This window comes from Anthonomus grandis, chromosome 2, assembly GCF_022605725.1.
Source record: "Anthonomus grandis grandis chromosome 2, icAntGran1.3, whole genome shotgun sequence".
Taxonomy (NCBI): domain Eukaryota; kingdom Metazoa; phylum Arthropoda; class Insecta; order Coleoptera; family Curculionidae; genus Anthonomus; species Anthonomus grandis.
In genome coordinates this window covers 42,254,019-42,269,398 of record NC_065547.1, presented here as the reverse complement: position 1 = coordinate 42,269,398, position 15,380 = coordinate 42,254,019, and the positions used below count along the sequence as shown (strand labels likewise).

Below are 15,380 nucleotides of genomic sequence, written 5' to 3'. Positions count from 1 at the left end.
CCAAATTTTGCTTAAAAACAAATTATGTAGGCTGGAAATCTAGTAAATTAGTATCTAGGAAGACTATATTTTAGGACAAATTCCTTAAAAATTATAAATTAATTTTTGTTTGTAAATCACGCCACGACAAATTTGTTTGTACACATTTGTGTACGTTGGGTGTTATTGACCAAAAGTCCCTATCACAAATGTGGCCATAGGGTCTAAAAGAATTTTTTTTTAGGTCGGAACGTTTACTACAGCGACGAACAATTAGCGGAGATTTTGGATCAGAGCGATTTTTTTGCCACTGACGAAGAAAGCGACTTTGAAGCTACTAATGCCCATTACGATAGTGACTCCAGCAGTGACTTTTCAAGAAATGGGGAATCATCTATCAGGGAATCACCAGTGATCCCAACAATTAATTTGGATGCCAGAAGAAGAAGATTCAATTCCCCTTAGTAGAGTTTTTCCAAACTTAATTTGTTCTGTTCAGGAAGACAATGAAAGTGATGTCAGCAGCTCCTTCGGTAATAACTTAATACTAGCCACTAAAAAAAAACCATCCCCAAAAAAGAAATCTGTTGGTAACTTAAATCAATCGCGTAAGAGGCAAAAAACTCAAAAAGTACCGGCCCAAAAATGGCATGACGTAGAAGAGGGCTGCGATTTAGAGACTGATTTTGCATAACTCATTCCTCCTTTACCTGATGTTCAGGAAAGGAAAAACTATTATCCAATTGATTATTTCCATCAGTACTTCGATGAAGCTTTTTTTAAAATCTAACGGAAAATACAAATATTCATTTTCAACAAACTTGTAATACTTTGCTTAACGCAAGCGAGACCGAAATACGTGCCTACGTCGGAATTACATTATTAATGGGAGTTTTAGGTTACCCTCGAATTCGCATGTACTGGTCAAAATTATTTAAAATTCCACTGATCGCTGATACAATGGGCAGGAATAGATTTTTTAAAATAAGAAATTATCTTCATGCTGTTAATAACTTGGAAGTTTCAGATGAAGAACAAAAACGTGATAAACTATGGAAAATGCGTCCAATAATAACTTCTTTTCATAAAGCAGTTTTGCGGCTACCGAGAGAGGAGAATGTGACCATTGATGAACAAATAATACCATTTTCGGGTAAAGTAGCTAGCTATTCGACAGTACGTTCCTCGAAAACCCAACCCCACTGGTCCAAAAAACTGTGTTTTAGCTTCAAAAAACGGAACTATTTTAGATTTTGAAATTTACCAAGGAAAAACAACTAATTTTCCAGAAGACGTCGAGAAGGAAAATTTAGGTGCAGGGGGTAGAGCCGTATTGCGTTTAAGTGAAACTTGTTCACCTGGAACAAACATTTATTTCGACCGCTATTTTACAAGCGTTACTTTATTAGATAAACTAAGGGAAAAGGGAATTTCTGGTACAGGAACTACAATGTCCAACAGATTTCCAAAAGTTGGTTTTCCCTAGTGACTATGAACTAAAAAAGTTAGGTAGAGGGACGATAAAAACAAAAGTAAGAAATGATAAAAAGGTAGCTCTAGTTAGGTGGATGGACAATAAGGCAATAACAATGGCCTCTTCAGCACACAGCATTAATCCAATACATCAATGTCGAAGATATTCGAGGCCTGATCAACAGTATTTAAATGTTCCCCAACCAGTACTATATCTGGTGCTACAATGAATTGATGGGAGGGTTTGATTTACTGAATCGACTAATTGCAGCTTATAGATGTTATCATAAAACTAAAAAATGGCCAATAAGAGTGTTTGAACACTTCATGGATTGTGCAGTAGTCAACTCATGGAATCAGTATAGAAGTGACTGTGAAATATTAAAAGTCAAAAAGACTGACATTCTAGATTTAATGGGATTTAAAATGCGCATAGCAGAAGCACTAATTAAATGAATATCAACTGCCGAATCTGAATCTGATGATGAGTCTTTTGAACCTATATCTGCCTGGAAGGGTGCCTCTACCTCCTCCTGAAGTGGCAAAATCAAAAGCCCGGCATCTACCAAAAGCCATGGATATTAAAGAGGCTCAGAGGTGCAGAAATCCCGACTGTACGAGACGTACGCGAGTCAAGTGCATTTCGTGTAATATTTTTTTATGCGTTGTTAAAGACCGTGATTGTTTTATTGAGTTTCATAATTAAAACAAGATTCCTCTTTTATGTTCTTTAGCGATATATGTTATGTTTTTTTTCATATTAAATAAATGCACTTTTAAAATTAAAAAATATTTTTTATTTTTTATTTTAACTTTAGTTAGATACTAAACTTTAACTACTGTTGAAAAATATTTTGTACACAAATGTGTACATTGGTATTCGCGAGTTTAAAGGATATATGGACCCAAGATACACATTTGTGTACAATTTATTTTAGCGCCCCCTTTGGCGGGGCAAGTACGATTGGGATAATTATTAGCTTAAAATGGTGCCCTAGTTAACTCCAAGTGAACCAAATAAAAATTGCACACACCGTTGTCGCCTGGGTCTGAAGAGTATATTGTCCGGATTTCGATTTCATTAATTTAATGCCTTTAACAATAATTATAGAGTCAAAATGATACAAGGTGGAATATATCCTCTAATGTATCACAAAATATGAATAAGATTAACCACTAGATAAATAACTACTACTCATCCTATAATTTTTAAGAACGACAGCAACAAAAATATCGATATAATTGGTGATTTTCTATTAATATTTAATATTTATTCTTGCTAATTAATCAAACGCCAAAAAAGTTAAGTCTACTTTGGAATGCAAGAGCGTTTATATCGGCTTAATTAATTTTACGTTAGTTTGCTGCACTCAAATCTTACAAATAATTAATTATTTTACAACTAGAAGAAGTATAACCTTGAATTGAAAGATTTCTTTTCTGGTGTATATATTGTATGCTTCCAATAATTTAGAGATAGGAAGCCCAATAAAAATACTATGAATAATTTGTAACAATACCCAAGTTCCACAAAGATAACTATAATAAAGTTTTTTTCGCACCTTTCTTATTGACATTAATTTTTTTGGTAGTTCTTATTGTTTGTATGCGTACCGCCACCTATACAGATCGTGTTTTCATTGTGACGAGTGTCTGCGACAGAGCACCGCCCTGGCCGGCCCGAGGACGGGATACTGGCAACGTTGTCACCTCTACCGATTTTTCGGTAGATCTACCGATTTAGCCTCTTACTTTACGATATACCGAATTACCATAGTTTTCTACCGATTTTTTACTTTAAACAGAGACAATGTTTAAAGTAAGAGAAGCAGAGGAATCGCCTTGAAACAAAAACGATTTCTGGTCTGCTATATAGCAAACAATTTATTGACATAGATTTATGCCATACTTTTCCTATTAAAAATAACCTTATTTTAAAAATGACAGATTTCAATTTAAAATTTTTATTTTTTTCTCAGCAAAATTAACGATTTTAATTAAATGTGGGTATTTCTAAATTGATAAGCATATTGTTTTTTTTAAATAAAATTCTATTTAAATACAGTGCGAACGTAAAGGTTGGAATAAATTCATTTAAAATTCAGGGGTATGTTCAAAAAAAAACGCTCGGACATGTCGATTTTTATTTTTAACTGCGGGTTTTCTTACTATAATTTTATGTATACAGGGTGGCCCAAAAATAAGTTACGGTCATCAACGTAATTTTTTTAAATGTAAACACCTATTTTTTATTTTAGATTTAGGTTCTACATCAAATTCTAAGTACATTTCATGTACCATGTCCTATACCTAAACTCGACCGTTGACGATTGAACACAATTAAAGGCTATTTTTGGAAGAGTTATTTATATCAAGCAACCTATCAGTTATTGTTTGGTTATTTACATTTGTGGTTGGTGTTTTTGATTGTTAACTTGTCACAATTTGTTGACATCAAATAATTTTGATTGAATTTAGTTTGATTTAGATGCCTAAGCAAAGTTTTGCTTGTGTTAAGTTTATCAAAAGATAAAATTAAAATTTCAAAAAATGGTACGTCTTAGTGAGCGAGAGCGAATAGAGATTTTGATGATGATTGGTTATGGAAACAGGATGCGCACTCAGATGGAAGTCTGTAAAATTTATCATGCCAAGTATACTGATAGGCCACGTATATCTCAAAGTACTGTCAGTAAAATAGAACAGAAATATCGGGATTTGGGTCATGTAAGGGATAATTATACGAAAGGTCGGTCAAGTATATCAGAAGAGAAGCAACTAAATGTTTTGCAGGCAGTTGAAGAAGATTGCCATAAAACGACTCGCAATATTGCGTTAGAAAATCAGATATCCCAGACATCCGTCGTTAAGTATTTAGGTATAAATTCAAATTCAAATTCAAATTCAAATTCAAAAGACTTTTATTACCACTTAAACATTGTACATAGAAAATTACATTTTTTTATTACAAGAATTTACACAATGCTAAGAGTAATGCGGACTGAACTGCGATTATAAAACAACCGATAACACATACACGAGCTAGCGCGCATGTGCTGCTCAGACCGTTAAAACATACTAACCTAATTACAACTAAAAGAAGAACAAAGACTTTCCCAATTATAATTATTAAGAAAATAAGTCAATAAACCCTAAAAACATATAAAAGCTAAAAACAAAAAAAATATAGTGTAATAATTTACTATATCAATTACATTAATATAGGTACCATCTGTGCAATAGACAGAGAGGAGTAAGGGCGGCAAAAAACACGAGCCGAGGCTGGAAAACCAGGGCAACACGACGCAAAAATGAATAGATATTCCAAAATGAACCATTTTAAATTTTATTTTTATGCCTGCAAGATCAACAAGACCAGTGTTGATTTAAAAAATAAGAACTCAAAAATAATTTGGTTGCAATTAAATAAAAATAATTAAATTATATTTTTAATAAAAATTTGGTGGTGTGAATTTGTTAAAATGCCTATGTTAGTTGAGAATTAAGAAGAATTTCTTTAACATATGCAATAAATTTCTTTGGTGAACTATTTTTAATGTAATCCGGTAACTTGTTCCACATATGAATGCCTACATACTGGAATGATTTTTTAAAACCTGATGTTCGATGAAATGGAATTCTAATTAAGTTTGGATTTCTTACATTGTGTATATAATCATGGTGAAAAAATAAGTCTCTTAAATATGGCGGCTGACCTGATTTAATTATTTTGTAAATTAAATTATACATATGACACTTCCTTCTATTTCTCATATTTAATATAAAATGTGAATTTAGATAAGGAGTAATGTGGTCTCTATACGATATATTAAAGGAAAAACGCATACAACTATTTTGCAGTTTTTGCACCGTCCTTGACAGAGATACGGTTAGTGAGTCGCCATATACAATGTCCGCATAATCCACCAAAGACAGTACAAGCGAATTGCAAAGCAAATATTTGGTGTTTGATGGTAACTGATTTTTGTATTGATATAAGTTTTTTAAACGACCGTAAGCAATTTTAATTTTGTTCTTAATGTGGGAGGCAAAGCTGAGATTTGAATCGAATATAACCCCTAGATTACGTTTTTCCGCAACGGTTGGTATAGCTGTTCCATTAATATTAATTTTAAAATTTTCCATGCAATCTAGAAGATGACTTTTATTTTGTGAAAAAAACATTGCACATGACTTTGAAGCATTTAATTTGAGGTTATGGTTTTCAGCAAACAAAGCAATCTGATTTAAGTCGGCGTTAATTTTATTCTGTGCCACCTGAACGTCTGATATTTTAAAAGAATTATAAATTTGGGAGTCGTCAGCAAATTGGTGCAGCTTAGAATTTTCGATGCACTTATTCATATCAGCAACATATAAAGAGAAAAGTAAGGGGCCTAATATGGAACCCTGAGGCACCCCTTTTTTAAATGACAAAAACCTTGAAAATTTAAATTCGCCATCATTCACCGTTCGGACACAATGTAACCGATCTTTAAGATAAGAGCTAAAAAAATTTATGGCATTTGCCGAAAAACCATAATAGTGCAGTTTTGCCAAAAGCATTTGGTGATCTATGGTATCGAATGCTTTACTTAGATCTAAAAGAGTTAGGCAAGTTATTTCCTTTGAATCCTCTTTAAACCTGATATCATTAACAATACTGATAAGACTTGTTATAGTACTATAAGATTTACGAAATCCTGACTGGCAATCAGGAATAATTTTTAAATTATAAACATAGTCAGCTATTTCGTTATATACGTGACGTTCTAAGATTTTTGAAATGACAGGCAGAATACTTATTGGCCTAATGTCTTTATAATCTGTTGGACAAGGTATTTTTGGTAAGGGAATGAGTATCGCTTTTTTCCAGTCATCGGGGAATTGGTTTTCTAAGATGCAGGAATTTAAAATATTGACTAATGGCTTAAGACAAAAAGGAAGACATAGTTTAAGATCTCTAATGGAAATTCCATCACCATCTATTGCATTTGACCCTATTTTATTTATAATATCGACAGTTTTATTTTCAGTTATAAGACTTATATTAAATTCTGTCTCAAAGTGACTAAATGTATTTGAATTATAAAAGTTAAGTTTTTCTAATGATGTTGAATTAGTAGGGCCCACGGTGTTCGAAAAAAAATTATTTAAGTCCTCGGGTAAATTGAGATTTTCAGGAATAGGGTCAATCTTTTTTTTAGTAAAATTAAGTTTTTTTGCTTTGTTCCAAAATTCTTTACCCTTTTCTATAGACATTTGCTTGAAAAAAGTAATTTTTTCGCGATTAATTGCGTGCTTAGTATAATTCTTTAATTGCCTGTAATATGACAAATTCACGAGAGTTTGTTGTCGAGTATATTTTTTCCGAGCTTTGTCTCTTAATTTAATTAGATGTTTAATATTACTCGTTATCCACGGCGTAAATGGTCTATCCTTACATAGTCTTGTTTTAAACGGAGCGTATTTATTTATTAAATAGGAAATATTATTGCTAAGTAATGACACTTTTTGATTAATGTCAGAAATATAATAAATATTATGCCACTGTAGCTGCTGGGCCTCCTCCCCAAATGAAGTCATGTTAATACTATTGTAGTCCCTGGACCTAACAACTTTTTTACATAATTTAGATTTTGGTAAGTTTAAAATCGCTTGAACTAGATTATGATCAGATATGGACTCCGATATACAGGTAGATTGAGAGCTAAGACACTCGATGTTACTGCTAGCTACAATGACGTCAATAAGGGTATTAGACCGATTGTTGATTCTAGTAGGGTTATTAATCAGTTGCCGAAGATCGAATACTTCCAAAAGATACTTAAAGTTTTGAGTTGCTGCAGTTGGTCTAAGTAAATCTATATTTAAGTCCCCCATAAAAATTATACTATCATAGCATGGAACAGATGTAGTAAAAATTTCCTCAACAAGTTCAAGAAATGTAGGCATGCTAGAAGAGGGTGGCCTATACATATTTACTAATAAAATATTTCTTTTATTTGCAATAAACCTTATACTTAAATACTCAAACTCATCAGTTATATGGGGAAATGTTACTAAAGAGAACTTAATGACTTTCTTTGCATAAATACCAACCCCGCCACCCCGCCCATTCCGATCTTTCCTTATAAAATTATAATTAGGTATGTCAAAAATCAAGCTATCATCATCTGGTGTAAGCCAAGTCTCTGTAACTCCCAAAATATCAAAGTCATATTCACTGGCATAATTTAGAAATTCATCGAAACCGGTTTTTATGGAGCGAAGATTTAAATGAGCAACACTGAAATTGGCCTCAGATTGCCGATCCTGCAGGATTTCAAAACTATCCCCCATTGTATACGTCAACCCTTCGCCACCCCAACCCGTGCCAAACCGCCCCACCGCCCCATCCCTCCAAATTCCATGTCATTCCACAAAAAAATGCACAAAAAAAACAGTCGATTATATGGTAATATGCAAACATATAATAAGAAAAAAATGTGGCCTGATGGTCTCTAAGTTTTATCCACTTCCTACCGCGCAAAAAATCAGATGTAAACAAAATAATAATATTCCAAAAGTATTCCATATTATATTATATGCCCCCAAAAGATATTATTTATTTTTTTAATTTATTATAAACATATTGCTCAAGAACTTTCGTTATAAAACTTGTTAAAATTTATTCCTATCCTAATTACCATAATTAAACCCCCTCAATTTAATAATAATAATAAGAACAATAATAATAACAATAATAATAATAATAAAACTTGACTTAAAATTGAAATCGCTACTAATAAACAATCAATTTTTTTTTAATTTACCATGAAGTATTGAAATAAACCTGACATATACAAGAACAGGATAATTTATAATGCAAATTAAAATTATATTAACATATAATTGTCATACAATGAAGAACCCCTAACAGCATAATAAGACCCCTGACCTGCATAAAGCATAATAAATATATTATTAGAAGGACATACCCCAAAAATCCTGAATCCAAGTAAAAAGAGGGAAAACACATCACTTTTAGTCACTAACGGAAATCATGTTAGCACTAATGAGCCCCTGAAAGTCTTCCTCTGAACTCACTTGATGTTTCACACCATTAGCCATGACATAAATTTTGCCCCGGGATGTCCAACAGGAATTCTTAAAATGGCTTCTTACAACCTTAAACAATTTTCCTACCGCAGGATTAAGGACTTCGGTAATTAAAAGTTTATGTCCCTTAAGATGTTTTTTATTGTAAAAAACATCGTCGCGGAGCCACCGTTGGCAAAACGAAACTATAACTGGCCTGGGTTTGGTATCAACGCCGGTGTTTGAGTTTATCGTTTTTTTTTCGCCTAGACGATTTAAAAAATTTATGTCGCTTTTTGTAATTTTGATGCCAATATTAGTGTTAACTATTTTAATAACTGTTGTATACAAATCTTGTTGTTCATGTATGCCATGTATAAGTAAATTGTTTTGATTTGTTGATATGGCCGCCTTGTCTGCTTCCATCTTTAGTTGAGCTATCTCTGATCTTAGGTCCTGTAGACTACTAATGGTAGATTTTTCAAACTCCAAAAATTTTTTCTTTAGGGTTGCACTTATATCTGTATCGTCAGATGGGTCTGTAGATGTCGATTTAGCCTTATTTTTCGAACCAAGATCCTTTTTAAAAATTTTAAGTTGACTGTCAAACTTTACCGCCATTTCTTCTAACCTATCGTTCAGCTTCTGAATATCCATTGAGTTTTTGTAGGAAGTTTCTTCGTTTTTTGATTTAACCATAATTTGTTGTTCTAACTGACACTTGCACAATAGGTTACTATAACTTTTGGAAACTATTTACTAATTTAAACACCAAAATTTTGGAAAAAACTAAGAGACCAAACGATCTTGCTATTCACTCAGCAGCGCCATCTATTATATCCGACATATACATAAATAAATGGCACCCTTACAAAGTTCAATTGGTTCATGAACTAAATGAAGATGACCCAGATAGGCGTTTAGAATTTTGTGAGAGACTTATGGACTTGTGCCATGCTAATCCACAATTTTCAAAAAAAATTGTATTTTCTGATGAGGCAACGTTTTGTCTTCATGGTAGTGTAAACCGGCAAAACTGCCGATATTGGGCTACTGAAAATCCGCACTGGATGATGGAGTGCCACAGCCAAGTCCCTCAAAAAGTAAATGTTTGGGCGGGGGTGATTGAAAACAGGGTTATAGGGGCCCTTTTTCTTTGAAGGATACTTGAATGGTGAGAGGTATTTAGAGTTTTTAGAAAATGACTTGGTTCCATGCCTTGCCACTTTATACCCCGATCCAGAAGACCCGGATATATTAGATAATTCCTTATGGTATCAGCAAGATGGAGCTCCAGCCCATTACACTCGTCCCGTGCGCCAGTACCTGGATACCGTTTTCCCTGGACGTTGGATTGGTCGGAGGGGTGCAATTGAATGGCCGGCCAGATCGCCGGATCTGACTCCTTTAGATTTTTTTTTGTGGGGGTATCTTAAGTCCAAAGTTTATGTTAATCGGCCAAACAACATTGAAGACTTAAAAATTAGAATAACGGAAGAAATAAGATTGATAGAACCTTCTGTTATCGATAACGTTTTACAAGAATTTCAGCATCGACTGGGATATTGCCAAGAGGTTCGTGGCAGCCATTTTCAACACTTAATAAATTAATTAAAATATTTTTATGTATTCTTGCTTGATATAAATAACTCTTCCAAAAATAGCCTTTTATTGTGTTCAATCGTCAACGGTCGAGTTTAGGTATAGGACATGGTACATGAAATGTACTTAGAATTTGATGTAGAACCTAAATCTAAAATAAAAAATAGGTGTTTACATTTAAAAAAATTACGTTGATGACCGTAACTTATTTTTGGGCCACCCTGTATACATAAAATTATAGTAAGAAAACCCGCAGTTAAAAATAAAAATCGACATGTCCGAGCGTTTTTTTTTTGAACATACCCCTGAATTTTAAATGAATTTATTCCAACCTTTACGTTCGCACTGTATATCTCATCACTCGTCAGTTGACGCATCCACTTCTGTAAATCTGCAAATTACTTGAAATTTAAATATCAAGGTTAAATTTCCCGCCACATGCCACCCAAGATGGTTGCCCCCGTCTCTGTCAACAACGTCAATAAAGCTGTCAACAGAATTTCTGTTTGTTTATTAGGCAACACGCATTTCTCTATATTTGTGTTCTGTGGGGAAAAGGGAACTTTGCTTTTGATATTCAGATGGAAAATACATTTTCTTTGAAGTTAATTTTACTTAAAATATCCCATATTTCATAGTATTTTTAATTTGGTCAGGAATCTAAACATTACCCAACACAATAATACATTATGTGTGTCTTCTAGTTTGAAGAAAAAATAAAAATAGCTTTTTTGTATATTATATAAACGATTTTTTCTTTTAAGTAATTTTTATGCGCAATTTTAATAAAATTAAACCGTTTTTTTCAAAACTACAAAATATTTAATTGTACATAATTAAAAAAACAAAACTCACATCGTTTAAATCCGAACCCAGGACGCCCAAGAAGCTCTTTTACACAAAATTTTCGAAAACGAGTTTATATCGAAAATAGGTAATCGAGATACCCAAAGTCAACTAGAACCATAAAATGATCAGAGAAATAATGGAAATTAAGCAAATATGCAAACCAATTAAAGATATACGATGTAAACTCACTAAGTAAAAAAGCGAAGTTAGCTACTACCTTTGGGCTTCGTGAACATAGCAACAAGAAATGTCGATATTTATTTGCCCAGCTCTAGTGCTGCTCCTTATCGAATAGTAAAAACTAAAACTTGAAAGAAGCAGAGACACGTGGTTAACCTAAAACTTGTGTTTACGTTCAAAGTTTCCCACATTTCCACAGTAAATCAAAAAAGTAAGCAATATTTACATTTTCTTTTTAATATATGATACTCCATCGCTTCTGTTACAATCTGGCCAGCCCCAGGCAACGTTTCCAATCAATGTCTCGCCTTTTTAGACCAAAAATGAACCAAATACTTTCGCCACCAGAAGCGGTGTATTTAATGCAGGATTTAAACAAAACTGCCTTTGAAAAAACTATAAAAGTACCCGTAATAACTGCAACGAACGTCAAAATCTCTTCAGTAATACCACCTTTGAAAAAACTGCTTTTTAAAATTGAGAAATTCAAGCCGATAGTGAACCATGCAGATAACAAATTTTCAATATATTTGACACCTGAAAAGGTACAAAAGTGGGAAGATTTACCTCAAAAGGATCTAGAAAGTACAAATATTTCAGAAAGTAATTTAAGTATGCAAGATTTTACTTTGAAGTATGAAAATTACACTGCAGAGGCTATTTTAAGGGCAGTGCTGCCGAGGGATAAGGAAGGTGTTTCTAGCTTCACCAAAGTTGGACATATTGTACATGTTAATCTTCGAGAGCACTTAATGCCATATAAGAACCTGATAGGTAAGTCACAGTATTGCATTTATTTATTTAATAAACAAATGCTTGGAATTGATAATTAAGAAAGTTAGTAAAAAAAAAACACATATTTATGATAAGCAACTTTAAGTTATATAATCAATTATCATCACAGACAACTGAAGAAACCTATTAGAATTGATAGTTAGCATTGGTATAATGAACTAGTTGCTTAAATTGTCCTTTTGCTCTGAAGTGGGATGTTGCAAAACCAACCTAAAATAGTATGTCTTCCTACTTTTTTCTTTTTGTTTTTTTAATTTGGTTAATTGTTTCGTCACTTGATTAAAAATAATTATAGTGGAGGTGAATAGCTCTCTTTAATCCCAAACATCTAAGGGACATGACTGGGTTAGGGACATTCATACCTGCAGTAAAATCAGTTAGCACTTTTTACTTCCAAAGATTTCAAACATAGGTTGAATTTTATCGGCAAGAGACCAGTGCAGCACTTATCAGAAATTAGCTTGCAATACAAAGCCAATTTATGTATTAATGTATGATACATACAAGAAAGTACAAAGTTAAGATAATATTCTTTAGTTGTTTTTTAAATGAATTTATCTTAGAGTCAAAGAAATGTATTGACTTTGCCATGTTTGGTGGTATGGCCTTCCAATTTTTTCTAGTTTCATTACTATTTCTACTAGGCACCTTAATGATGAGCTGTAGACAGTCTATAGCACCATTTATCACTTTGTGCAAGAAACACATATCCATTAAGACTGTGCTCCACTTTAATTTGGGTAAATTAATACTATCCCTTGGTAATCCTTCTTATGCTATCCCCTCCTATAGACAACAACCTTGATTCTGAACCTCCTCGATCTGCTCAATGTGCCACTGAAGCATACTTAGGGATGGGTCTTGCAAGAACTAAAAGTACATATTGATAAGTCCACTTGAGTTCTCCAAATAAAGCCCAGAACCTACAAGGTTTTTTTGTGAACTGACTTATATGGCCTTGGTTTAAAAACAATCTAGTGTCAAAGCTCTCAAATCAGATAATTTAATATTTGAAGCAATTTATAAGTTTTACTTGCCTTGAAAAGAATCATTGTTCACCAACACTATCTTTCTCTAATACTTTATATCATCAGCAAACATAGGCACATTGCAATTTTTAAGATTGTCAACCAAAAATCAATAATTTTAAGAATTAAGCATAAAAAATATTGGTGTAAGGCAGTATAATCTCAACATAATTCTCTTGTCACAATTGAATAAATTTTGTAGTGTATTATTTCAGTTTATGTTAAACCAGTAAAATACTAACCTTTTTTTCAATTTTCATAAAGTTAATTAAAGTCATAGGAATTCCATGACTTCAAATATCGAACTTTGCCATTAAGAATTGCTAAATTGAAATTTGGAATTGATTGAAGTTTTCTATATCCTCTTTACCCAAAGAAAACTGTTTTATTCAATACTCAATAATCTATTCATGCTATTAAATACATTTTACATATGTCAAAGAAGAATGATATCAAATTAATTGAAAATAAATTACCAAAGTTCATCAAAACAATTACAGACAGTATTTTATATGTAAAACACATATTAGAAATTAAGATTAAAGAACAATGGCACCAACATGTTAAATGCCTAGTTGGTAAACCCTTAGGTGTAACTGGTAACACATTAAGAAATTTAATAGTCCATGAGCCTGGACCATCCTGACACTTTCCCAGGTGGTAATAGGCAGGTACTAGATTGCTCCAATAGATTGTACCACAGGTGTTATAGATGAGCTTAAATCTGTCCCTCACACTGTTTAATATATAGAAGACACTCCAGCACATACAAATAAGGCAGTCAAGAGACCAAGACTAACATGAAGATTTTTGCAGTAATCATTCCAGTAACCTTAACTAAATATCACCCTTACTGTCCTGGCATGAACTTGATTTTCTTTAACATATTTATTACTTCAAAATAGTATTTTTCCTTTTTCTACCTAACCCTAACAAGATCTATATTATTATAGGCATTTAAAAATTTGTTAGTTATGCAAATCATTGTCTTCAAGAAGAGAGAGGATATCAACCACATGTTAACTGGATGAAAGGTGACATGGAAGTCCTTCTAGATATAATTTTTTTTGGCAAAGTTAACCTAATGCGACAGAGCAAACATCATTTTAATACTCTCTTCTATATTATGTCAAAACAAGGTGGCAATAGACTTGAACCCCAATTATCTGAGTTGTGATTATTCAAAGAAAGGAAAATTCCTGTCTGTAATTCACAAGGCCCTTTGAAAGATTCATTGTTTTTGAGTACAAAAACATGGATAATAAGACTAAATGTGTCAGAAATAAAAAACCCCAAAACAGCTTTACTGATCCATAAGAAACTTAGTAAAGAAGAAAAACCAAAGTCAAAATATACTTTATTTGCTAAGTTTACAAACTTGTGCTAAAAGCTTCCTAATCCTAGAATTTATAATACTAGTATTTATTTGGTTATACAGGATACAGGACAAAAACAGAATACAGAATCGATTTTGATTGTACATAGAAGCATATTTTATATAATCAAAGAAAAAACCAAAAAAGAAGAAAAGAAAAGGCGAGAACCAACATAAAACAAGAATAATAAAAAAAAATAAAATAAATCTGATCAACAGATATATAGTTAATTTTAAATATTAAAATGAGTCATTAAAATACTCTTCAATGCTGTAGTAAGCTTTTGGTAAGATTAATTTCTTTAGTTCTCTCCTAAACTTTTTAAGGTCTGTAAGAGTCCTAATCGAAAAAGGAACATGATTAAACATTTTACGACTAATAAATATAAGAGAGTTTCTCGTAAGTGAGGAGGTGGGGATTGGACGAGATAAGTTGCCCACTTGACGAGTATTATGACTGGTGCAGGATGGTGGACTTACAGACTTATGTATGAGTGGTGCAGTTTCCAATATAAAGAGTGAGAAAACTGTCAAAAATTCTTTCAGCTACAAAAAGAGGTCTACAAGAGACTCTCAGACCAACACCACACAGATACCTTAATGCTTTTTTCTGAATAGTAAAAATTATGTTAAGGAGTCCCTTGGAGCACAAACCCCAAAATGGCAACCCATAACGGATATGAGAGTCTATTAAGGGGAAATAAACTGAACGAGCAAACAACCCCCTCAACTCAAGCCTAGAACAAAAGTCTTATCAACGTTGAATACAAGTTGATTGCAGATGCACCACTCTTTAATTTTGTGAAGGTCCTCTACTATGAGAGATCTGACTACTTTTTGATCTTTGTTATGCCACAGATTTGTAGTATCATCGGCAAACTGAACCACTAGTCCATGCAGTGATAGAGAGCTTAAGTCATTAACGTATAATAAAAATAAAATAGGATCTAACACTGATTAAGATGTGCTATCCCTGACGAAAATCCAGATGCAACCACCCTCTGGGTGCGGCCAGACAG

General features: G+C 32.8%; 1 protein-coding gene across 5 annotated transcripts in view; it reads left to right on the top strand.

The window, feature by feature from the left end:
- Positions 1–15,380, top strand: part of LOC126750675 (tRNA (guanine(37)-N1)-methyltransferase) — a 53,008-nt gene that overhangs the window by 30,549 nt on the left and 7,079 nt on the right. The window contains exons 1-2 of one of the 5 annotated variants that reach the window (XM_050460352.1): positions 11,218–11,374; positions 11,480–11,937. The exons of 3 other annotated variants lie outside the window; for them this stretch is intronic. In XM_050460352.1, the coding sequence (XP_050316309.1) occupies positions 11,487–11,937 (451 nt within the window). In that variant the 5' untranslated portion in view covers positions 11,218–11,374; positions 11,480–11,486. One more of the 5 variants, XM_050460350.1, reaches the window with a different exon arrangement.